At 39.5% G+C, this 24,290-nt stretch overlaps 1 protein-coding gene across 2 annotated transcripts in view; it reads left to right on the forward strand.

Annotated features, from left to right (window-relative positions):
- CYYR1 (cysteine and tyrosine rich 1) overlaps positions 1–6,255 on the forward strand; it is a 105,399-nt gene extending 99,144 nt beyond the window's left edge. The window contains exon 4 of one of the 2 annotated variants that reach the window (XM_025380925.1): positions 3,834–6,255. In XM_025380925.1, coding sequence (XP_025236710.1) covers positions 3,834–3,967 — 134 coding nt within the window. In that variant the 3' untranslated portion in view covers positions 3,968–6,255. The remainder of the gene's footprint in view (positions 1–3,833) is intronic. The other variant, XM_025380926.1, reaches the window with a different exon arrangement.
- The last annotated feature ends 18,035 nt before the right edge of the window (positions 6,256–24,290 follow it).

Below are 24,290 nucleotides of genomic sequence, written 5' to 3' on the forward strand. Positions count from 1 at the left end.
ATAATGTGTTCTAAGCAATAAAATGTATGTGTTATTTAAGCCAGCTAATTAATTTCTGGAATTTTATTCTTAAAAAAAATCAAAATAATAAAAAAGTCTATGTGTAAGGAGATATTCATCACTACATTAATTATAATAAAAAATTAACCTCAAAATAGTGAATGGTGGATGGAATAACTTCTAAGGCAGCCATTAATAAAGCTTATGAAGAATATGCAGCAGAATGAAAAGACTTATGTTATACAAAGTATATATAATATATATTATATATAATATATAATAAAAAGTATAGACCATGCTCTGTGACTGCAAGGATGCAACTACACACAAATGACTAAGAGACAGTATACAAAGATATTATTTGTTAAATTGGGGTGACAAAATTATGGATGATTTTCTTCTGCTTCCAAATTTTCTGAAATAATCGTGAAGCGTTTGGGTAACACCATGCATCTTCCCATCACATTAGCTTTAGAAATATTGGACTGAGTGGATAGAAAACATTACATTTCTTCTCCGAATTTCATGGCATTGCTAAATGTTTTAAATACTGTAGACAGCTGTATCAGACATTGAGGATAAATGGCCTATTTACCCTACTTAAATAGGAGATTAGAATATTGGTTATGAAAGGATTTCAAAAGCACCATATCTCCAGCTGCATCCATATAACTTGTAAGTATGATTTGAACTGTAAAAAAAGAACAAAACCTCTTAGGATTAATCAGGAATTCTAAAATTGATACTTTGAAAAGTTTATTTCCAGTGAAACTTTATTATGTGCAAGAACGAATGATAATACAGCCAACAGTTATACAAACATTATTTCAAACGTCTTCCAGTGGCTATTAGAAAAGATGTGCCATGTTTATTTCTTGGTGGCTAGTCCTCAAAATACCACTTTTTAATATTACATCAGAACTTTATCGAAGTTCAAAGATTATATGAATGAAAGACCACTGTCCTATCTTAGATTTTCATGTTCAACATGCAGCTGCATAAACCATAGGGATTCTTGCTGAAATGTCCTCCAGCAGTTTTTATGCAGATGGCAGAATATAAACGCTTTGTTAGAGATGCATAAACACATGCCATGGCTTCATGACAGAGAATGATGTAGAGTCAATCTGCAGAATCAGTTGGTGTGTGCTCCTCAAGTGGGAGGCAGGGAAAAGCTTTGGCAGAAAAGCAGCATAGAACCACATGCTTATATGAAACAGTTCAAAGGGTTTCCTGCTGCAACTTCCTATTTTCCATGGAGGCTGCAGTGTTTCATTCTTGGCTTGGATGAAGTTTATTATAAATCTCTTTGTCTCAGTGCTCCTAGATATAATGAAGTTGAGGAGTGGGTATAATGCAGAGGGAATGTGTATTTAGACTCCACAGGACTTACTCCATTTTGTTGCAGGAAACAGAGTTTGGAGTAGCCCAGCCTCCAAGGGTCTGAGGGCGCATTGGGGAAACTGTATGTGTGCATCCTTGCTGATTTATTTACAGAGCTATGTTCTCGGCCGAACGCCCTCAGCCTGCCCAGCCCACTAGAGACTTGCAAGACTTTTGCTCCACAAAGGAGTGCTCAGGGGACATCCCACTCAGTTCTGTGGTTCCGTCTTCCTCTTCTCTTCAGTGGCTCAATTCTGCTTCCTCACATCCTCCAAGTACAGGGCAATCAGTAAGCGGTTCAAATCATCAAGCTCTTGGTAAAGATAGGCAAACTAAAAAGATCCAGAAGAAAATTGTATTAGTCCATTCTCACGCTGCTATAAAGACATACCTGAGTCTGGGTAATTTATGGAGAAAAGAGGTTTAACTGACTCACAGTACCACTGGCTGTACAGGAAGCATGGCTGGTGAGTCCTCAGGAAATTTGTAATCATGGCGGAAGGTGAAGGGGAAGCAAGCACATCTTCACGTGGCCAGGAGAAGAGAGAAAGAAGGGGGAAGTGCTACACACTTTGAAACAACTGGATCTTGTAAAACCTCACTCACTATCCTGAGAACAGCAAGGGGGAAATCCACCCCCCTGATCCAATCACCTCCCACCAAGTCCTTCCCCCAACACTGGGAATTACAATTTGACATGACGTTTGGGTGGGGACACAGAGCCAAACCATATCAAAAACATAGTTTTTGTCAGCATATCGGTGGAAGCGCTATGTATGTCTATGTCTGTTTATCAGAACACTGTCAAATTCTTATTGGAAAGAGTACAAATTAAGGTTCATGCAAAAGCAATTGCAGTTTTTGCAATTACTTTGATGGCAAAAACTGCAATTACTTTCGCATCAACCTAAGAGAAGACATTTAGAAAAGTTTGTTGAAATGTTGTCTGTTCTTTTCTGCCATTCTAGTATTAAAAGCTTGCCCACTTATTTGCATTATTATGACACTGGTCTTGTGAGTTGGGTTACATTCACAGTAGGCAATTAAGGCATGTCCGTTTCCAAGCAGAATCAGGATCCTGAGGATGATTCAGCAACTGGCAATTCATCAGATTGGTTGCTGAGGGAGTTGCTCAGATGTTGCAAAATGATTCAGTTCTTGGAAGCACAGATAAATTTCAGCTCCAGGAGTACTTCTCTATCAACACTAGAGAAAGGAACTGAGACCACTACAAAATAGACATTTATGCATAGTCATAAAGTGTATTAAAAGGTAGAACAGAGGATACTAGAGGCTGAGAACGGTAGGAAAAAGGGATGGATAGGGAGAAATTTGTTAAGGGATATAATATTACAGCTAGATAGGAAGAATAAGTTCCAGTGTTCTATACCACTGGATGACTATAATCAATAATAATATAGTTTCAAATGGGTAGAAGGAAGATGCTAAATGTTCCCAGCATAAAGAAATGATAACTGTTTTAGACAATGGGTATACCAGTTACCCTGATCTGATTATCATGCATTATACATATCAAAACATCACTATATACCCCATGAATATGTACAATTATTATTTGTCGATTCAAAAAATAATTTAAAATTTAAAAACTTTTTAAAAACACTGACGTATGGTACAGTAAAAAGTTAATTTAAGAAAAATGTTCAAATAAGATGCAGAAAATTAAATTATTCATCTTTATTTCCTAACCTATTTGTTCTCCTTTTTTGTCTTCTTCTTCATATTTCTGTAATGGTTCCACCCCCCTCCAATTATAGGAGTCCTGTACTGGGTACCCAATACCTCAACCCCTTCTTTCATTTTCTCCCCTTTCTCCACACACCCAGTCATCACCTAAAGACTTGGCTGCTCAAGGACTGTTAGGATGCTTTTCCCCTCACTGTCATGAGTCCCTTATCATCCCTCACATATGCCATTACATTGTTGCAGCTTTTCTTTCATCTACTTCTGCCTCTGTCAACTGCTGAGTGGTCTTCCCAAAGCATATTCACTACCATGATCAAAGAATCTCTGATAACTACATGTTATACATTCTACATTGCATTCAGAGCCCACCATGGTGATACAACTAGACTCCTCATTGTCTTTTCCCATTCTCCCTTTCATGCACGTTTTGCTTGAGCTGAAGGGCTCTCCCACTTCAGTGCTTTTGATCAACCTGAATTGTCCCTCAGCTTCTCTTTCTGCCCCTTCAGCATCATATTTTCAAGAAACTTTCTCTAAACAACCAATTCTTAACACTTTGACCCATGATACCACATTTTAGAGCACTTACCCTTTCATACATATGTGGTCTCGACCTAATAAAACTAAGATTTTTGCAGCCACAATTTATGTCCCTTCCCAAAGTGTCTAGCCCAGTGGCTTCAACACAGTAGAAATGCAAATACTTGCTAACTCCCTGATGTTCTTTTCCCCTTCTTTTTCAGCAGCACCACCTCCCTATGGTTACGACCATGAGATGGAATACTGTGCAGACTTGCCTCCTCCATACTCTGCCACCCCACAGGGCTCAGCACAGCATTCTCCACCCCCTCCTTATCCTGGAAACCCAAGGAAATAATCTATCTCCCAGAATGGAACATGTGCCAATGGGTGATCTTGCCTGGAATAAAATGCATCTACTCAGAAACAGGCAGGAAAGAATTGCTCCAAGGAATACTTTTTGGGGTCAGATAATATGTCAGGTGGAATATCCCTGCTAGGAGATAAAGGGTTTCTGCCCTGCTCAAAGCTGACCTCATCTGGAGTATTAATGTTTGGTTCTATGGAACCATATTTTAAGAGATCCGCTGATCCACCTAAGCACATTCAGAGAAGAGTAATGTAATTGACAAAATATCTGATAATCATGTTGTTTAAGGCCAAGGTGAAGGAAGTTTCAGTATTGATCCTGGAAAAAAGGAGATCTAAGTAGGATGGGAGAATGATTTGGCCTACACAAGGAAGCAACTTTATTCTACGTAGCTTTAAAAGTCAGAACTAGAATTGTTCATTCTTTCATTCATCAATAAATGTATTTTAAATGCCTAAGAGCTTACTATGTGCCTAGCACTATTTGAGGTCCTGGTGGAAGTTACAGGATGGGTGCTCTGGTTTTAGTACAAGAAAGAGCAACGACTAGATTGCTTTGTGAAGCTCTTGGTAGAGACATGCTCCAGAAGGGATAACAAAATCAAATAGTAGATGGGTTCATTGGGCCTCAGAAGTTCTGCTTGTGTTTTAGGTGGGTGTGAAGTGAATTTCTATGTGTTCAATAGTGAATACAACAGAAAGAGTTGGATCTTATTTATTTAATTACGGAGTTAACACAAGACCAAAAAGACTCAACAACCACTTGAAGCCAAGAACTCTTCAATGCCAGCTACTACCACCTAAACATCATCTGACTGTATAGTAGATCAGAATAAAGGTTATTCCAACTGTGGGGAGAAAAAAAAAATTGTATCACGTTCCACAGGTAGCAGACACATCACTTCTGAGTAAAAGATGAGAAATCAAATATTCCCACAGGATTTCAGGTCAGGGAGCAAAACTGTCAGAACTTGACCACGAAGATACACAATAGGCTTGCAAAAAGAAGGAAGAGTGGGAAATGAAGTTCAGATTCCCTTCTGTGGAAATCTTTGAAACTATTATTTTTTTCTTTTTGTAAAATTTTGATAATCTATTCTCTTAAAAAAGTTAATAACAAAATTAAGATACTGACATCAAACTGTTGCCTTTTGCCAAAATGCAAATTTTATGAAGTGCCTACCTTTATATGTATAATAAATAATTCTAATGTGCTGTATTTTGCTGTGAGTGACCTTAACATTTTATATTTTTATATGAGTTGTTTCAGGTATTTATAAAAATTATATATTGAACATTGGAAATAGATGATTAGATTTTTATGTCATTTTGCGATTAAATCTAAAATGTTTAATCCAATGTCATCATCAAAATTCAGTGAAATCCCAAAAAGTGCCAAGAATTTTGCCGAATGAAAGAATCAAATGAAGCATTTTAAGGTTTAAGTTATAGTACCTATACTTGCAGATAAGAAGCTTACTACATCATTATTATAAGTAGTATATATTACTTTCAAATACCTATATTAGAAAGATATTGATCTGACTGAAATATAATCTACCTGTCAGTAAGGTCCAAAAGCTGAATTTGTTTTGAATGATTTCCTTGATTTTTAAGCACTGATTATTTTCTTATACATGAGGATGCGAAGCATTCAGGAGTTTCAGCCTGTTCTAGTGAGGGGCTCCCTGACTTACATAAAGTTTTCAGCACAATTTTAATAGTACCTATGCTTTAATTTATTTTTCTTCTGCATATGGTCAGACCCAATTACACTGCAGCTATGACTCTCAAAGTGCCAGGGTCCCTGTGATGATTCTGAGAATGCTGAATACAAATATACCATATATTCTTTCAGAAAAATGGAAAGGAAAGGCCAGCAGAAATAGAGTTTTATCATCTTCACCATCAATAAACATTTATTGCATACCTCCTACGTTCTGCAAATTTTCCCCAAATAGAAGCCAGTTCAGTCCACACCATCTCTCTTCTTTGAGTTGTTTATGGCCTCCCATAAGGCATTTTACAAGCCCATAAGCCTACAATAGATGAGTATTTTTACTATTTGTATTAAGTGGCATAATAGCATAAATGCGCACATTACAAATATAGACTGTTGGAGTTCACTGGGTGTTTTCATAGATGATGATGCTTGGGGAAAAACAGTATAGGATGTGAAAGCTTTGAATTATGGTTATTTAAAAACTAACATTTGCTGTGGCCACAGTGTTTACAATAAGCAATAAAATGAAAGAACCTATTATAACGCAGAGTATATTTTCATTGTCTTGTGTCCATTTTTTTAACCCTCTATTCCTGCCAACTTTGCCTCATTCTTCTGTACAGGAAACACAGGGCTGGAGCCAGACAGACTTTATGTTGAATCCTGTCTCCTGCCTGTGTGATCTGAAGCAGGCTACTTCATCTCTGAGATTAAACTTTCTGCTCTGGAAAATGTAAATAATATTATCAATCTCATCGCATTCTGCAAAAACTGGATGAATATATACAAAATTCTAAGTATAGTGCCAGGCACATAGAAAGTGTCCAGTAAATATCAGCCCAAAATAAATTAACAAAACAACAATACAATGAGAACAACCTCTAGAACTGTATTATCCAACACAACGGTCACCAGCTACATACGGTCATTTAAGTTTAATTTAATTGAAATGAAATTAAATGAAAAATTTACTTCATCTATCTCACTAACCCCACTGCAAATGCTGCATAGCCTCATGTGGCTAGGGGCTACCTACATTATTGGGTAGTGCTGCTCTAGAGAAATCTATGCAAAAACACAGTGAAATTGTAGGAAGTCATTGAAAAAGAGACCACTCCAATCACCTCCTCCAGGAGAAACTATGGACTTTGTCAGCTAATTGTGATGTCTTTCACTTATGTGTGTGGAGAGTCCACTCCCATGGAAGCAAGACCATAACTTGCGTGAGAACCATGAGCAGCCAGAGGCTTATCTGGCCCTCTCCAGAGCCATGGGCAGGAAAGCTGTTGCAAGAGCTGAAGGGCTGATGATAGGAGAGAGACCTTAGACCTGACGTTAGAGCTGGTGAAACAGAGCCGCAGCCTGTTCTCAGAGTCCAATCAGTTCTGCAGCTGCCTACCCAGCTTCAGAAGGCAAATTGCCACTACAGGAGCATCTGGGGCTACCTACATCTTCCTAAGGTGTAGGCTACCCTTCTGTTTTTTCATAATCTTGTTCCCACAACCAAATGAAGGCAGCACTCATCATACATCCAGTCTACTTCCAACTTGTCCTTCTTTAACCAAACTCATTTTGTCAATTTTTGGTTGTAGGTGAGGAAGGGACTGGGACACATAAGACTATATATGAAGCTCATCAAATAGTGGAGCTGTGGGTACTATTGTTTTAATTTTTCACTTAATTAAAATGACCTAACACCAGAATGCCAAAGTCATATGGTCACCTTGTTAATCACCATAGAGGCATCTAAAGACTACCATATTCTCAACCAAAACCTATCTGCAATGCATAGTTTTTATTCTCTGATTTGGGGCCCAAGCTGCATGGGATATGGCTGAACTTGTACAAGGGCAAAACTCTTCGGGTGCAACTGTACTGTGTAGTATGGTTAGTTTAAACACTGTCAGGACCTCCAGAAAAGGAAAGTGACATGATTAACTATAAAACGACCCACAGGTGATTCTGATTTCCAGCCTACTTAACCCCACTCAGGCCTCTAACACCCCTCTAATACAGAGGACAGAACCAAGGCTTCAGAGTAAGGGAGACTTTGGTTCCTCGCTCATCTCTGTCATCTTCTAACTACATGTTCAGAGCCAAATAACAACATTTCCATAACCTCAGTTTCATCCAAACTGTATGAATAACACCATCCTTGCCAGGTGGTTGCAATGATTATAAACAGTATATGTAGAACATCTGTCACAAAGATCCTACCTGGGTTGGTGACTCTGACAGATGCAACTGAATAGACATATTCTCTTTCTTTTATGCCCCACTCCTAAGCCTTACCACTTCTATAAACAGGTGCGTTCATCATCCATTGCTGTGTGACAAATTAACTCAAAACTTAGTGGCTTGAAACATGTATTATCTCAGTTTCTATGGATCAGGAATCTGAGGGTGGCTCATCTGGGTCTTCTGACTCAGGGACTGTCACAGGCTGCCGTCATCTCAATGTACAACTAAGAAAGTATCTGCTTCCAAGCTCACTCCCACGCATGGTCACTGACAGGATTCACTCCCTCCAAGCTTTGAGCTAGGGACTTCATTTTCTCACTAGCTATTGGCCAGAAACCACCCTCAATTCCTTGGCATATGGGCCTCTCCATAGGACAACTTTAAATATGTCAACTTGCTCCCCTAGAGCAAGCAATCAAACAAGAACCATGGAGTTGAAGAGAATGCTAGGAAGACAGAAGCCACAGACTTTTGAAATCTAATATTGGAAGTGATATCCCATCACTTTTGCCATAATCCATTCTTTAGAACCAGGACACTAAGTTCATCTCACATAAAAGAGAAGGGAATTACACAAGGACATGGAAACCAAAAGGCAGAGAGCTTTGAGGGCCATCTTAGTAGTGGGTGTACCATAGCAAAGATATTTTATCTTATTCTCCTTAAATTGATTATTTAGAGTTTAGGCAACAAAGAAAATAATACCTTCCTTCTAATGAGAATGCACCAACTCAACAGCTGAAAGAATCCAAGGCCATGCTTGACTGTGATCAAATTGCTTTCATTGAACCGACAAGAGCAGAATGGAGCTGGCAACATTCAAGGGCTGCATTAACTAGATAAGTGCTACATTCCTAAGAAATATTGAAAAGATACACACAAGGCTTGTGTTTCTCATGAACTTCATTTATGAGCTAGACTAAGGCCCATCGTATTAGGCAGGGAGTGAAGTACAGCACATACCACATACCTTTATGGACGAGTCTTAAAATAGTGCCAGTTCTAACCTTTGTTTCAACTCCATTCCAAGATATTTAGTCTTCAACAAGAAAATAATTCCAAGACAAGTTCCCAGATGAGTTCAGTGGATCAAGTTGCTACCTAACCTAATCCTGAATGCCTTCCCTAAAAATAACATCCAATCCAAGGAAATATTTGGAACTGTGGGAAGATGTGTTAGGAATATTTGCCTTCTCTGGATGCATGAAGGAGAAATTGGTTTTTTAAAAATTTAGACTTTGATTTCTATTTCTGCTCTGCTCCCCTTTTACTTTTCTTTTCTTTTTTTCTTTCTTTCTTTCTTTTTTTTTTTAATGGAGTTTTGCTCTTGTTGGTCAGGCTGGAGTGCAATGCCATGATCTCAGCTCACTGCAACCTCCACCTCCCGGGTTCAAGCAATTCTCCTGCCCCAGGCTCCCGAGTAGCTGAGATAACAGGCGCGAGCCACCACACCCAGCTAATTTTTGTATTTTTAGTAGAGCCAGCGTTTCACCATCTTGGCCAGACTGGTCTCAAACTACTGACCCTCAGGTGATCCAACTGCCTTGGCCTCCCAAAGTGCTGGGATTACAGGCATGAGTCACCGTGCCCAGCCTCTGTTCTCCTTTTTCTAACCCAGTCATGAATAGCTTTTGAGTGTGTATCACCTGTCATTTATTTTTTAATTGTTGTTTGTTTTTTCTTTAGAGACAGGGTTTCATTCTGTCGCCCAGGCTAGAGTGCAGAGGAATGACATTGGCTCACTGCAGCCTCAACTCCTGGGCTCAAATGATCCTCCCACCTCAGTCTCCCCAGTAACTGGGAATACTGGTGCGCGCCATGAAACCTGGCGAATTTGTTTATTTTTTTGTAAAGACAGGGTCTTGCTACGTTGCTCAGACTGATCTCGAACTTTTGGCCTCAAGCAATCCTCCTGCCACGGCCTCCCAAAGTGCTGAAATTACAGGTGTAAGCCACCACACCTGGTCCGTACCTGCAATTTCTGAGCATGAGGAAGAAGCAAGGGAATCATTTTCTGAATCTCGTTTGGTCATGGCTGATAAATGAATAAGATACCTTGCATTGTTTCCATACCCTGCAAGATGAATAATTTTTTCTGACTAAAATCTGAAGAGATCCAAGAGATCTGATTCCCCATTTTTGTACCTTATCAGTTAATGTCTTGATTATCACACATTTTGCATATCATCTTCCCTACTGACCTGAAAGGAACTTGAAAGCCATCCAAAGGGATAAAACATTCAGAGTTCAACTCCTGCTTTACCTGTGAAATGAATTTGGAGACCACCCTCTGTGTCCCTTGCCACCACCTGAAGGCACAGTGCTAATTCCCTTACCTCCTAGCCTGAGGATAGATAAACCCTCACTTATGCTGCAGAAACCCTCCTCATCTTTCCAGATCTAGGTAAAGAGCTGATATCTGGAGAAGAGGACTCTGGTAAATTTTTCAATCAGAATTAATCATTTCCCACCTCCAGCCATTTTGGTACCTAATCCAATATCCCTCTTGTAGCCTTGTAATAGATTTGTGTAAATGTCTGTCTCCTCCATTAGATTCTAAGCTCTTTGAGAGCCAAGACTGTCCCTTGGGTATTTGTAGTCCTCAGGGAGTACCTACATGATATTTGGGACATGGTAAAAATGATTGAATATATTAAGTAAGCAACTAATATTTGACATGAAGGAATATTAAAATAACTTTAAGAATGAGAGGAAGTGAGTTTATAGAGAGTAACATATTCTAACTGTAGTCCATAATCTAAGGTATGAGTCAGACAACTGAACAAAGGCTGTAGTTTCATAGTTTTTAATTGATGATACATGTCAGTACAGATAGAGTTAGATCGTGCCTTTAAGTGCAGTATTAACACATGCCCCTTCATGAGAGGAATGTGCTCATCTTGAATGACTCAGTGGGAACAGGACAACATGTCAGTTTGGGAGAGGCACTTTCATAATTCTCAAAATTAAGCTTCTCATTTTTACATAAAAAGAATACCAACCAAATATCAGAAAATAATTGCTTCACGAATTGTATTTCCATAGAATAGATTCTAATGCAATTTAGACTTCAGAAGCAATGTCCAAAGGATACACTAAAGGTATTTTACTAAAATAAGATGCCATAGTTTTCACATTACCATTTCTCCAGGGTATGCTGAAAAACTACTGAATATTCTGAAAAGAAACAAAAACACTAAAATTGGCTGAAAATGGGTTATAAAATTGCATCCAGCTTTTGTGCTATTATTATTTAATATGTATGGAGAGAAATAGTGCATTTATCCATGTTCTGAAAAGCAGTAATACCACTGTAAAAACGTTGATTCTCAATGGAATAGTCCCTAGAAATGTGTTACCTTAAATAATAACAACAGTAAGTGTGTGTGTGTGTGTGTGCGCGCGCGCGCACGTGCACGTGCACCAAGCACTGTTCTAAGCAATTTACATTTAATTTACATTTAACCCTCTCAAACCCATGGCATAGGTATTCTTATTATCCCCATTTTGCAGCTTTGGATACTGTAAATATGTCAATTCATAATCTTTAGGCAAATTCTAGTGATAGGCATTGTGCTTTTATTATATTAAAACAATTCTGAAAAACAGGACATTTTTATGCGAACATAATTCTAACTTTTTCTTCCTCTAGGATGAACCTTGCCTAAGAGACTTCTTATTCTCTCATGCAAAGAAAATCTTGGTAGAACCGCTCCCCGTGCTCAGTCCTTCAAATACTGAGAGTGAGCAGTTAAGCTCAGCCTGGGCTCCTGCCTTCCGTGTTACATGCAGAATACAATGATTTCAATGACTAACCCTTTTCTCCTAGTACAGCATAAGCAGCCATAAAGTAGTACTTACCTAAAACTATTGATTTTGCCAAACTCAAATGAATTAATAGAATAATTCTATCAAATAATTTAGATGAACTCATTATTTAATTTTTATGTGAATTGACCATCATATTGGCACAAGTTCTTTACAATATGTCAGCAGAAATAAAAATGAGGACCAGACATCACTTCATTATATAATGATTTTTTGAGCAAATATCTGGCATGACATAAGATATCTAAAAGTGTTGGATGAACAAAATGTCGAATAGAAACAAAAGGTAAGAAGATCATTGACATTAAACCTTTTTTGTACTGTGTACATATCCCCTTTCCCTTTACAAATCCACTCTCCACACCCTCCCCTCTATTTCTGCCCAGGAGTCTACACTGCTTGGACTGCATCAAGGACTTCCCTTGACACTTGTGCTCCTGGTTGAATTTGGCCAATGGGGAGGCCATTCAGGAGAGCAGAAGGAAAAAGGAGAGTGAGGATGGAATACTTATTTGAAGTACTTATTTGGATGGTGCCTCTCAAACACAACTCCAATTCCCATGACATGCCTTCTCCAAACAGCTATATTTCTTAGTTTCTCTTTGCCCTTTTAGACCCAGGGCTGCCAAGTTTCCCTATTGCTGCTAGTCATGGAGTACTGCACTACTGCTTATAGTTTCACTTCACTCTATCCACGTGAACTCTCTTCAAATTACTCAGTATGAGTGGCCATCTACTTCTTCCCAAGGCCCTGGTTGAGACACTTTCATTCTTTTAAAAATATGTGGATATTTAAAAATATCCAACCAGAAGCACAAGTGTCAAGGGAAGTCCTTGATGCAGTCCAAGCAGTGTAGAATCCTGGGCAGAAATAGAGGGGAGGGTGTGGAGAGTGGATCTGTAAAGGGAAAAGGGATGTGTACACAGTACAAAAAAGGTTTAATGTCAATGGTCAACTTATCTTTTGTTTCTATTCGACATTTTGTTCATCCAACACTTTCAGATATCTTTTAAAAATATTTTAAAATATCCGATATTAAAATATCTTTTAATATCAACCAATATATAAAAATAGACCAGCATCTCTTCTCAACTGTTCTGTGTTTGCATTATGTGTTTATTTGAGAAAGCAAGCAGGAGACCTGGGTTCTAGTCTCAACTCTACCACTAACCAACTTTCAGATGATGAAAACTTCTGCAAGGCCACTGTGTTCTTAAGAACAAAATGGCTAGGTGCAGCAGCTCACACCTGTAATCCCAACATTTTGGGAAGCTGAGCCAAGAGGGTTGCTTGAGGCCATGAGTTAAAGACTAGTCTGGGCAACATAGTGGGATGCCATCTCCACACACACACGAAGTTTGTAACTAGTCAGGTATGGTGGTGAGCAACTATAGCCCTAGCTACTCTGGAGACTGAGGCACGAGGATTATTTAAGCTCAGGAGTTGGAGGTTGCCGTGAGTTATGATTGCACCCAGACTCTGTCTTTAAAAAAAAAAAAAAAAAGACATTTAAGCAGCCAACAAACATATGAAAAAAAGCTCGTTATCAATGGTCACTGGAGAAATGCAAATCAAAACCAGAATGAGATAGCATCTCACATCAGTTAGAATGGTGATCATTAAAAGTCAGGAAACAGCAGATGCTCCTACTATTGGTGGGAGTATAAATTAGTTCAACCATTGTGGAAGACAGTGTGGCAATTCCTTAAGGATCTACAACCAGAAATACCATTTGACCCAGCAAGCCCATTACTGGGTATATACCCAAAGGATAAATCATTCTACAACAAAGACACATGCACGCATATGTTTATTGCAGCACTATTCACAATAGCAAAGACTTGGAACCAACCCAAATGCCCATCAATGATAGACTGGATGGAAAAAATGTGGCACACCATGGAATACTATGCCGTCATAAAAAAAGGATGAGTTCATGTCCTTTGCAGGGACATGGATGAAGCTGGAAACCATCATTCTCAGCAAATGAACACAGGAACAGAAAACCAAGCACTGCATGTTCTCACTTATAGTGGGAGTTGCACAATGAGAACACATGGACATAGGAAGGGGAATATCACACACTGGGGCCTGTCGAGGGGTGGGGGGGTTAGGGGAGGGATAGCGTTAGGAGAAACACTAATGTAGATGATGGGTTGATGGGTGCAGCAAACCACCATGGCACATGTATACCTATGTAATAAACTTGCATGTTCTGCACATGTATCCCAGAACTTAAAGTATAATAAAAAATTAAAATTAAAAAAAGAATAAAATGTGCGTGGCAGCAGTCAAGGATGAACAAACCAATAAAAAGGAATCATATAGACTCTTAGAGACACCATAGGACATTTTTGCGTAACACTTATTAAGTGAGAAAACAGACACAGAAGAGATGAGAGACTTGTTCAAAGTTACTGATGAGACAGTTTTTTGGTAGCAATCCTTGGATATAGACTCCAGTTACTTGACACTTCTTTCCACTCTCCTACATATTATTTTTTTTAATTTAACAAACACATAGCACTTAATGTGTATCAAGCACTATTTTAAGCTCTTCACAAATGTTACCTCATATAATTATAATGTTATCTGCATTTAACAGGTGAAAAAACTGATTTTTAGAGAGGTTAAGTACCTTCTCCAAGGTCACACATCTAACCATGGCATGCAAAGTTGAGCAGGGAGACCACAGCATCCTTGCTGTTATCCATTGCGCTGTGCCACTTCTCTACACAACTGTTGGTTCAGGTTATTGTTGACATGCTCTTTCCAAACTCAGGGCCTTTGCACATTCTGATTCCTATCTGGAACATAGCTGACTGTTTCTCATTCCTCAGGTCTTACTTTTTTTATTTTTCTTTTTAGAGACACAGTCTCACTCTGTTGCCTAAGCTGGAGGACAGTGATGCAATAGTGACTCACTGCAGCTTCCAACTCTTCAGCTCAAGCAATCCTTTTGCATCAGCCTCTGGAGTAGCTAGGACAATAGGTGCTCAACACCATGGCTAGCTAATTTTTTACTTTTTTTTTTGTAGAGCTGGGATCTCACAATGTTTCCCAGGCTGGTCTCCAACTCCAGGCCCCAAGCGATACCCCTGCCCAGGCCTTCCAAAGTGCTAGGATTACAGACAAGAGCCGCTATGTAGGCCAGATCGCATGTTAAATACCAAACCATGAAATAAGCCTTCTCTGACAACCTGATCTGAGCAGGTCTCCAACAACATCTTGTTCATTTTTCTGCATCAACATTCCCTATATGCTGCCTTTGTAGCACTTATCCCAAGATGTAGTTAAACAAATGTGTGTTTACTTCTTTCTGCTCTGTGCCCTTCCTCCACTAGACTGTAAACTCCCTGAGAACAGGGGTAAGTCTGCTCAATGCACGACTCTATACCTAGCACCCAGAGTAGGCACTGAGTAAGAAGTATATGTTGAATCAATTATCAAATGTGTTTTATAGAGCTATAATGTAAGGTGTAGAATGTAGTTGCACAAATACTCTAATAAGGGCAAAGTTGCATATAAGTCCAAAGTTCTCAAATTTGAAGTGATTATAGGAACCAGCTCTCCTCCTCCCCTTCTACCCCTTTTCTATGCTGGCTTTTTAAATGGGTATGATTCACCATGAGTAATGGTACCATCGCTGTCACCCCAGGCCAAGGGGTTTTTGAAACAGTGCAATAGGACCCCAGGTGATGCACCATCTAGGGAGATGCTACTGGTATTTAGTGCACCACAATAGACAATTGCATTAAAAAAGAATTTTCCTGCCCTAAATTTTTCTCAAGATTTCACTTCCTCAGTTACCTCACTATCAACCCCAAAGAAAAAAAAAACCTATAATTACAGAGGGGTCATTACTTCTAAAATATTTTGATTATTTAATGATGCTAACATGCTATTAGCAATGAATCGCTTAGTTGACTGTGCTGATCTGAGGAGCAGGTGGGTTTAAGAAATGTTCTACTTCCCTTCTCTTCTTCAAACTTTATAGACTGGTGTTTCAATAGCAAGAATATCTCAAGTTGGGGGCGGAGCAAGATGGCCGAATAGGAACAGCTCCAGTCTCCAACTCCCAGCGCGAGCGACACAGAAGACCGGTGATTTCTGCATTTTCAACTGAGGTACTGGGTTCATCTCACTGGGGAGTGCCCGACGATCGGTGCTGGTCAGCTGCTGCAGCCCGACCAGCCAGAGCTGAAGCAGGGCGAGGCATCGCCTCACCTGGGAAGCGCAAGGGGAAAGGGAATCCCTTTTCCTAGCCAGGGGAACTGAGACACACAACACCTGGAAAATCGGGTAACTCCCACCCCAATATTGCGCTTTAAGCAAACAGGCACACCAGGAGATCATATCCCACACCTGGCCGGGAGGGTCCCACGCCCACGGAGCCTCCCTCATTGCTAGCACAGCAGTCTGTGATCTACCGGCAAGGTAGCAGCGAGGCTGGGGGAGGGGCGCCCGCCATTGCTGAGGCTTAAGTAGGTAAACAAAGCTGCTGGGAAGCTCCAACTGGGTGGAGCTCACAGCAGCTCAAGGAAACCTGCCTGTCTCTGTAGACTCCACCTCTGGGGACAGGGCACAGCTACACAACAACAACAACAACAACAACAAAAAAGCAGCAGAAACCTCTGCAGATGCAAATGACTCTGTCTGACAGCTTTGAAGAGAGCAGTGGATCTCCCAACACGGAGGTTGAGATCTGAGAAGGGACAGACTGCCTGCTCAAGTGGGTCCCTGACCCCTGAGTAGCCTAACTGGGAGACATCCCCCACTAGGGGCAGTCTGACACCCCACACCTCACAGGGTGGAGTACACCCCTGAGAGGAAGCTTCCAAAGCAAGAATCAGACAGGTACACTCACTGTTCAGAAATATTCTATCTTCTGCAGCCTCTGCTGCTGATACCCAGGCAAACAGGGTCTGGAGTGGACCTCAAGCAATCTCCAACAGACCTACAGCTGAGGGTCCTGACTGTTAGAAGGAAAACTATCAAACAGGAAGGACACCTACACCAAAACCCCATCAGTACATCACCATCATCAAAGACCAGAGGCAGATAAAACCATAAAGATGGGGAAAAAGCAGGGCAGAAAAGCTGGAAATTCAAAAAATAAGAGCACATCTCCCCCAGCAAAGGAGCGCAGCTCATCGCCAGCAACGGATCAAAGCTGGACGGAGAATGACTTTGACAAGATGAGAGAAGAAGGCTTCAGTCCATCAAATTTCTCAGAGCTAAAGGAGGAATTACGTACCCAGCGCAAAGAAACTAAAAATCTTGAAAAAAAAGTGGAAGAATTGACGGCTAGAGTAATTAATGCAGAGAAGGTCATAAACGAAATGAAAGAGATGAAAACCATGACACGAGAAATACGTGACAAATGCACAAGCTTCAGTAACCGACTCGATCAACTGGAAGAAAGAGTATCAGCGATTGAGGATCAAATGAATGAAATGAAGCAAGAAGAGAAACCAAAAGAAAAAAGAAGAAAAAGAAATGAACAAAGCCTGCAAGAAGTATGGGATTATGTAAAAAGACCAAATCTACGTCTGATTGGGGTGCCTGAAAGTGAGGGGGAAAATGGAACCAAGTTGGAAAACACTCTTCAGGATATCATCCAGGAGAACTTCCCCAACCTAGTAGGGCAGGCCAACATTCAAATCCAGGAAATACAGAGAACGCCACAAAGATACTCCTCGAGAAGAGCAACTCCAAGACACATAATTGCCAGATTCACCAAAGTTGAAATGAAGGAAAAAATCTTAAGGGCAGCCAGAGAGAAAGGTCGGGTTACCCACAAAGGGAAGCCCATCAGACTCACAGCAGATCTCTCGGCAGAAACTCTACAAGCCAGAAGAGAGTGGGGGCCAATATTCAACATTCTTAAAGAAAAGAATTTTAAGCCCAGAATTTCATATCCAGCCAAACTAAGTTTCATAAGTGAAGGAGAAATAAAATCCTTTACAGATAAGCAAATGCTTAGAGATTTTGTCACCACCAGGCCTGCCTTACAAGAGACCCTGAAGGAAGCACTCAACATGGAAAGGAACAACCGGTACCAGCCATTGCAAAAACATGCCAAAATGTAAAGACCATCGAGGCTAGGAAGAAACTGCATCAACTAACGAGCAAAACAACCAGTTAATATCATAATGGCAGGATCAAGTTCACACATAACAATCTTAACCTTAAATGTAAACGGACTAAATGCTCCAATTAAAAGACACAGACTGGCAAACTGGATAAAGAGTCAAGACCCATCAGTCTGCTGTATTCAGGAGACCCATCTCACATGCAGAGACATACATAGGCTCAAAATAAAGGGATGGAGGAAGATTTACCAAGCAAATGGACAACAAAAAAAAGCAGGGGTTGCAATCCTAGTCTCTGATAAAACAGACTTTAAACCATCAAAGATCAAAAGAGACAAAGAAGGCCATTACATAATGGTAAAGGGATCAATTCAACAGGAAGAGCTAACTATCCTAAATATATATGCACCCAATACAGGAGCACCCAGATTCATAAAGCAAGTCCTTAGAGACTTACAAAGAGACTTAGACTCCCATACAATAATAATGGGAGACTTCAACACTCCACTGTCAACATTAGACAGATCAACGAGACAGAAAGTGAACAAGGATATCCAGGAATTGAACTCATCTCTGCAGCAAGCAGACCTAATAGACATCTATAGAACTCTCCACCCCAAATCAACAGAATATACATTCTTCTCAGCACCACATCGTACTTACTCCAAAATTGACCATATAATTGGAAGTAAAGCACTCCTCAGCAAATGTACAAGAACAGAAATTATAACAAACTGTCTCTCAGACCACAGTGCAATCAAACTAGAACTCAGGACTAAGAAACTCAATCAAAACCACTCAATTACATGGAAACTGAACAACCTGCTCCTGAATGACTACTGGGTACATAACGAAATGAAGGCAGAAATAAAGATGTTCTTTGAAACCAATGAGAACAAAGATACAACATACCAGAATCTCTGGGACACATTTAAAGCAGTGTGTAGAGGGAAATTTATAGCACTAAATGCCCACAAGAGAAAGCAGGAAAGATCAAAAATTGACACTCTAACATCGCAATTAAAAGAACTAGAGAAGCAAGAGCAAACACATTCCAAAGCTAGCAGAAGGCAAGAAATAACTAAGATCAGAGCAGAACTGAAGGAGATAGAGACACAAAAAACCCTCCAAAAAATCAATGAATCCAGGAGTTGGTTTTTTGAAAAGATCAACAAAATTGACAGACCACTAGCAAGACTAATAAAGAAGAAAAGAGAGAAGAATCAAATCGACGCAATTAAAAATGATAAAGGGGATATCACCACCGACCCCACAGAAATACAAACTACCATCAGAGAATACTATAAACACCTCTACGCAAATAAACTGGAAAATCTAGAAGAAATGGATAATTTCCTGGACACTTACACTCTTCCAAGACTAAACCAGGAAGAAGTTGAATCCCTGAATAGACCAATAGCAGGCTCTGAAATTGAGGCAACAATTAATAGCCTACCAACCAAAAAAAGTCCAGGACCAGATGGATTCACAGCTGAATTCTACCAGAGGTATAAGGAGGAGTTGGTACCATTCCTTCTGAAACTATTCCAATCAATAGAAAAAGAGGGAATCCTCCCTAACGCATTTTATGAGGCCAACATCATCCTGATACCAAAGCCTGGCAGAGACACAACAAAAAAAGAGAATTTTAGACCAATATCCCTGATGAACATCGATGCAAAAATCCTCAATAAAATACTGGCAAACCGGATTCAACAACACATCAAAAAGCTTATCCACCATGATCAAGTGGGCTTCATCCCTGGGATGCAAGGCTGGTTCAACATTCGCAAATCAATAAACATAATCCAGCATATAAACAGAACCAAAGACAAAAACCACATGATTATCTCAATAGATGCAGAAAAGGCTTTTGACAAAATTCAACAGCCCTTCATGCTAAAAACGCTCAATAAATTCAGTATTGATGGAACGTACCTCAAAATAATAAGAGCTATTTATGACAAACCCACAGCCAATATCATACTGAATGGGCAAAAACTGGAAAAATTCCCTTTGAAAACTGGCACAAGACAGGGATGCCCTCTCTCACCACTCCTATTCAACATAGTGTTGGAAGTTCTGGCTAGGGCAATTAGGCAAGAGAAAGAAATCAGGGGTATTCAGTTAGGAAAAGAAGAAGTCAAATTGTCCCTGTTTGCAGATGACATGATTGTATATTTAGAAAACCCCATTGTCTCAGCCCAAAATCTCCTTAAGCTGATAAGCAACTTCAGCAAAGTCTCAGGATACAAAATTAATGTGCAAAAATCACAAGCATTCTTATACACCAATAACAGACAAACACAGAGCCAAATCATGAATGAACTTCCATTCACAATTGCTTCAAAGAGAATAAAATACCTAGGAATCCAACTTACAAGGGATGTAAAGGACCTCTTCAAGGAGAACTACAAACCACTGCTCAGTGAAATAAAAGAGGACACAAACAAATGGAAGAACATACCATGCTCATGGATAGGAAGAATCAATATCGTGAAAATGGCCATACTGCCCAAGGTAATTTATAGATTCAATGCCATCCCCATCAAGCTACCACTGAGTTTCTTCACAGAATTGGAAAAAACTGCTTTAAAGTTCATATGGAACCAAAAAAGAGCCCGCATCTCCAAGACAATCCTAAGTCAAAAGAACAAAGCTGGAGGCATCACGCTACCTGACTTCAAACTATACTACAAGGCTACAGTAACCAAAACAGCATGGTACTGGTACCAAAACAGAGATATAGACCAATGGAACAGAACAGAGTCCTCAGAAATAATACCACACATCTACAGCCATCTGATCTTTGACAAACCTGAGAAAAACAAGAAATGGGGAAAGGATTCCCTATTTAATAAATGGTGCTGGGAAAATTGGCTAGCCATAAGTAGAAAGCTGAAACTGGATCCTTTCCTTACTCCTTATACGAAAATTAATTCAAGATGGATTAGAGACTTAAATGTTAGACCTAATACCATAAAAATCCTAGAGGAAAACCTAGGTAGTACCATTCAGGACATAGGCATGGGCAAAGACTTCATGTCTAAAACACCAAAAGCAACGGCAGCAAAAGCCAAAATTGACAAATGGGATCTCATTAAACTAAAGAGCTTCTGCACAGCAAAAGAAACTACCATCAGAGTGAACAGGCAACCTACAGAATGGGAGAAAATTTTTGCAATCTACTCATCTGACAAAGGGCTAATATCCAGAACCTACAAAGAACTCAAACAAATTTACAAGAAAAAAACAAACAACCCCATCAAAAAGTGGGCAAAGGATATGAACAGACATTTCTCAAAAGAAGACATTCATACAGCCAACAGACATATGAAAAAATGCTCATCATCACTGGCCATCAGAGAAATGCAAATCAAAACCACAATGAGATACCATCTCACACCAGTTAGAATGGCGATCATTAAAAAGTCAGGAAACAACAGGTGCTGGAGAGGATGTGGAGAAATAGGAACACTTTTACACTGTTGGTGGGATTGTAAACTAGTTCAACCATTATGGAAAACAGTATGGTGATTCCTCAAGGATCTAGAACTAGATGTACCATATGACCCAGCCATCCCATTACTGGGGATATACCCAAAGGATTATAAATTATGCTGCTATAAAGACACATGCACACGTATGTTTATTGCAGCACTATTCACAATAGCAAAGACTTGGAATCAACCCAAATGTCCATCAGTGACAGATTGGATTAAGAAAATGTGGCACATATACACCATGGAATACTATGCAGCCATAAAAAAGGATGAGTTTGCGTCCTTTGTAGGGACATGGATGCAGCTGGAAACCATCATTCTTAGCAAACTATCACAAGAACAGAAAACCAAACACCGCATGTTCTCACTCATAGGTGGGAACTGAACAATGAGATCACTTGGACTCAGGAAGGGGAACATCACACACCGGGGCCTATCATGGGGAGGGGGGAGGGGGGAGGGATTGCATTGGGAGTTATACCTGATGTAAATGACGAGTTGATGGGTGCAGCAGACCAACATGGCACAAGTATACATATGTAACAAACCTGCACGTTATGCACATGTACCCTACAACTTAAAGTATAATAATAATAAATAAATTTAAAAAAAAAAAAAATGAATATCTCAAGTTGTGCTTTGGCCTCTCTTGCCGCAGTTCTGTTTTGACAGTTCTGTTTCACCCAAGTAATGGCCTTGTGTCCATGACTCCCAGGGATGGATGCAAATATCCATTGTTCAAGTCAAGATATATTTTTATCTGACAGCAACCTGCATTCTGTTCAGAGAAAAGATGCATTTTATTGTTGGTAAAGAGGTTGAGCTGTAACTTGTGGATGCACAAGTTGTTGGAGTATGAATAATTGATACTAGACATAAGTCCTTTTTATGGCCTCCATTCGTTATGGGGAAAATCCAATCAGGCAGCACTGTTTTCATGTCACCAGGTTTGAAGTGTGTCTTTGGAAATTAAAACATTGGCTTTATACGTGTGCTGAGCATGGATTTAAGTGAGTTAGACCCTGTACCTGTAAGATAGCATTAACATTAAAATATTAAAGGCAAGATTTCTACTTAAGAAGAATGAAACAGAAAATTACTAAAATGGGTCCATTGATATCATGACATCTCAAAGCCCAAGTTTAAAAATAAAATAAGATTGGTAGGTTTCGTAGGAAGAAGATGATAACCTCTTCCCACAAGTTATCAAAAAGTAAGCTTGGTATGTTTGTGAACACCCTTTTTAGAATCGCTTTCATTCATTTATTTCATTCATGCCAGCATTTATTCAATCAACAGATTTTTATTGGGAACTTACTGTGTCAGACACTAAATGCTGGGGGTATAGCAATGAAGAAAATTGGCATGATCCTTTAACTCATAGAGAATACAGTAAATCTCTATGTACGGTACATGAAAAAAGGTCACCACAAAGTTAATCCATCAGATTCAATTGTAGGAAGTGCTGTGAAGACACATTAGCACAGGATGCAACCTTAGAGGTCATTAAGCGTGACCCTGTGATCTCAAAGGTGAGAATACTGAAATTGTGGGAAGTGAAAAGTCTTAGCTGAATGTAGACAGAGAATACAGCAGACACATTGGTCACACTGGTCAACATAGATGAAGTAGATGGAATCGTCTCTAGACATCAAGTTGACGAGACGATCAAAAGGCAAAATTCATTTGTACATTTGCTTTGGCTAAAGTCAGGCTCATAGATAATGTCATCTAAAGAGTTGTCCTTAAGAACATGTATCTTCAAAGTCTGACAATCTGAGAGGCTTTCATTTCCTGTTTTAATGTAACCAATAATGATTGTTTTCATTTCATTTTGTTTATTAAACCTATTAGTTATACATCTGTCCTTTACTCACTTGTCTATTGGTTAGTTGGTTGGATGTAGCAAGGCTCAACTATTTCACAGTGGTAAAAGTCCTTTATAAAGACACAGATCATCAATTCAGTAAACAAGGAGATGAGTTGTGCTATATAGGCCTAACTTTGTTAATATTCCTTCATTCATTCAACACATACTGACTGAGCACGTTACTATGTGTCAGCCGTGGTCCTAGAAGCTGGAGATTTTTCAGGGAACAAATAACTCCCTGGAGTTTCATTGTAATGGAGGAGAAGAAAACATAAACAAATAAATAGTGCATCGACTGTGAAAAAGCTCTGAGAGAAAAGAGCAAGCTCAAAGGAAAGACAGTAACAGGATTGGGAAACCAAAAGCCTGGGTTTTTGATAGGATGATCAAGGAACTATTGATACAGTGCCATTTAAGCAGAGAACTTAAAGAAGCAAGGAAATGACACTTGCCAGTATCTAGGACAAAGGTATACCTGGAAGAGGAAACAGCAAAAGCTAACCCTCTGAGGTAGGGTAACACTCAGCCCATTTGAGGAAGAGCAAGGAGGCCATTGTGGCTGAAGCATCATGAGTGAAAGGAAGAGAAGATGAAGATAAGGTCACATAAGTGTCAGAACACAGGTCATGTAAAGCCTTGTAAGCCATGGTAAGGATTTTGGATTTTATTCTGAATGAATTGGGAAGTCAGTGGAAGATACTGAGGCAAAGAGTGATGTATACATATAGATATATAGTACATACTTATAGATGCTCATCAACTTCTAATACTAGCTACATCCAGATAAACCCACTGTAAGTTGAAAATATTGTTAAGTTGAAATGTAGGGCTTAAAAGCTAGATGACGGGTTGATGGGCGCAGAAGACCACCATGGCACACGTATACCTGCGTAACAAACCTGCACGTTCTGCACATGCATCCCAGAACTTAAAGCAAAATAAAAATTTTAAAAAAAGAAAATGCATTTAATACACCTAACCTACCGAACCTCATACCTTAGCCTAGCTTACCTTAAACATATATATATATGTGTGTGTGTGTGTGTGTATA

This window comes from Theropithecus gelada, chromosome 3 (genome assembly GCF_003255815.1).
Source record: "Theropithecus gelada isolate Dixy chromosome 3, Tgel_1.0, whole genome shotgun sequence".
In the NCBI taxonomy this organism is placed as follows: domain Eukaryota; kingdom Metazoa; phylum Chordata; class Mammalia; order Primates; family Cercopithecidae; genus Theropithecus; species Theropithecus gelada.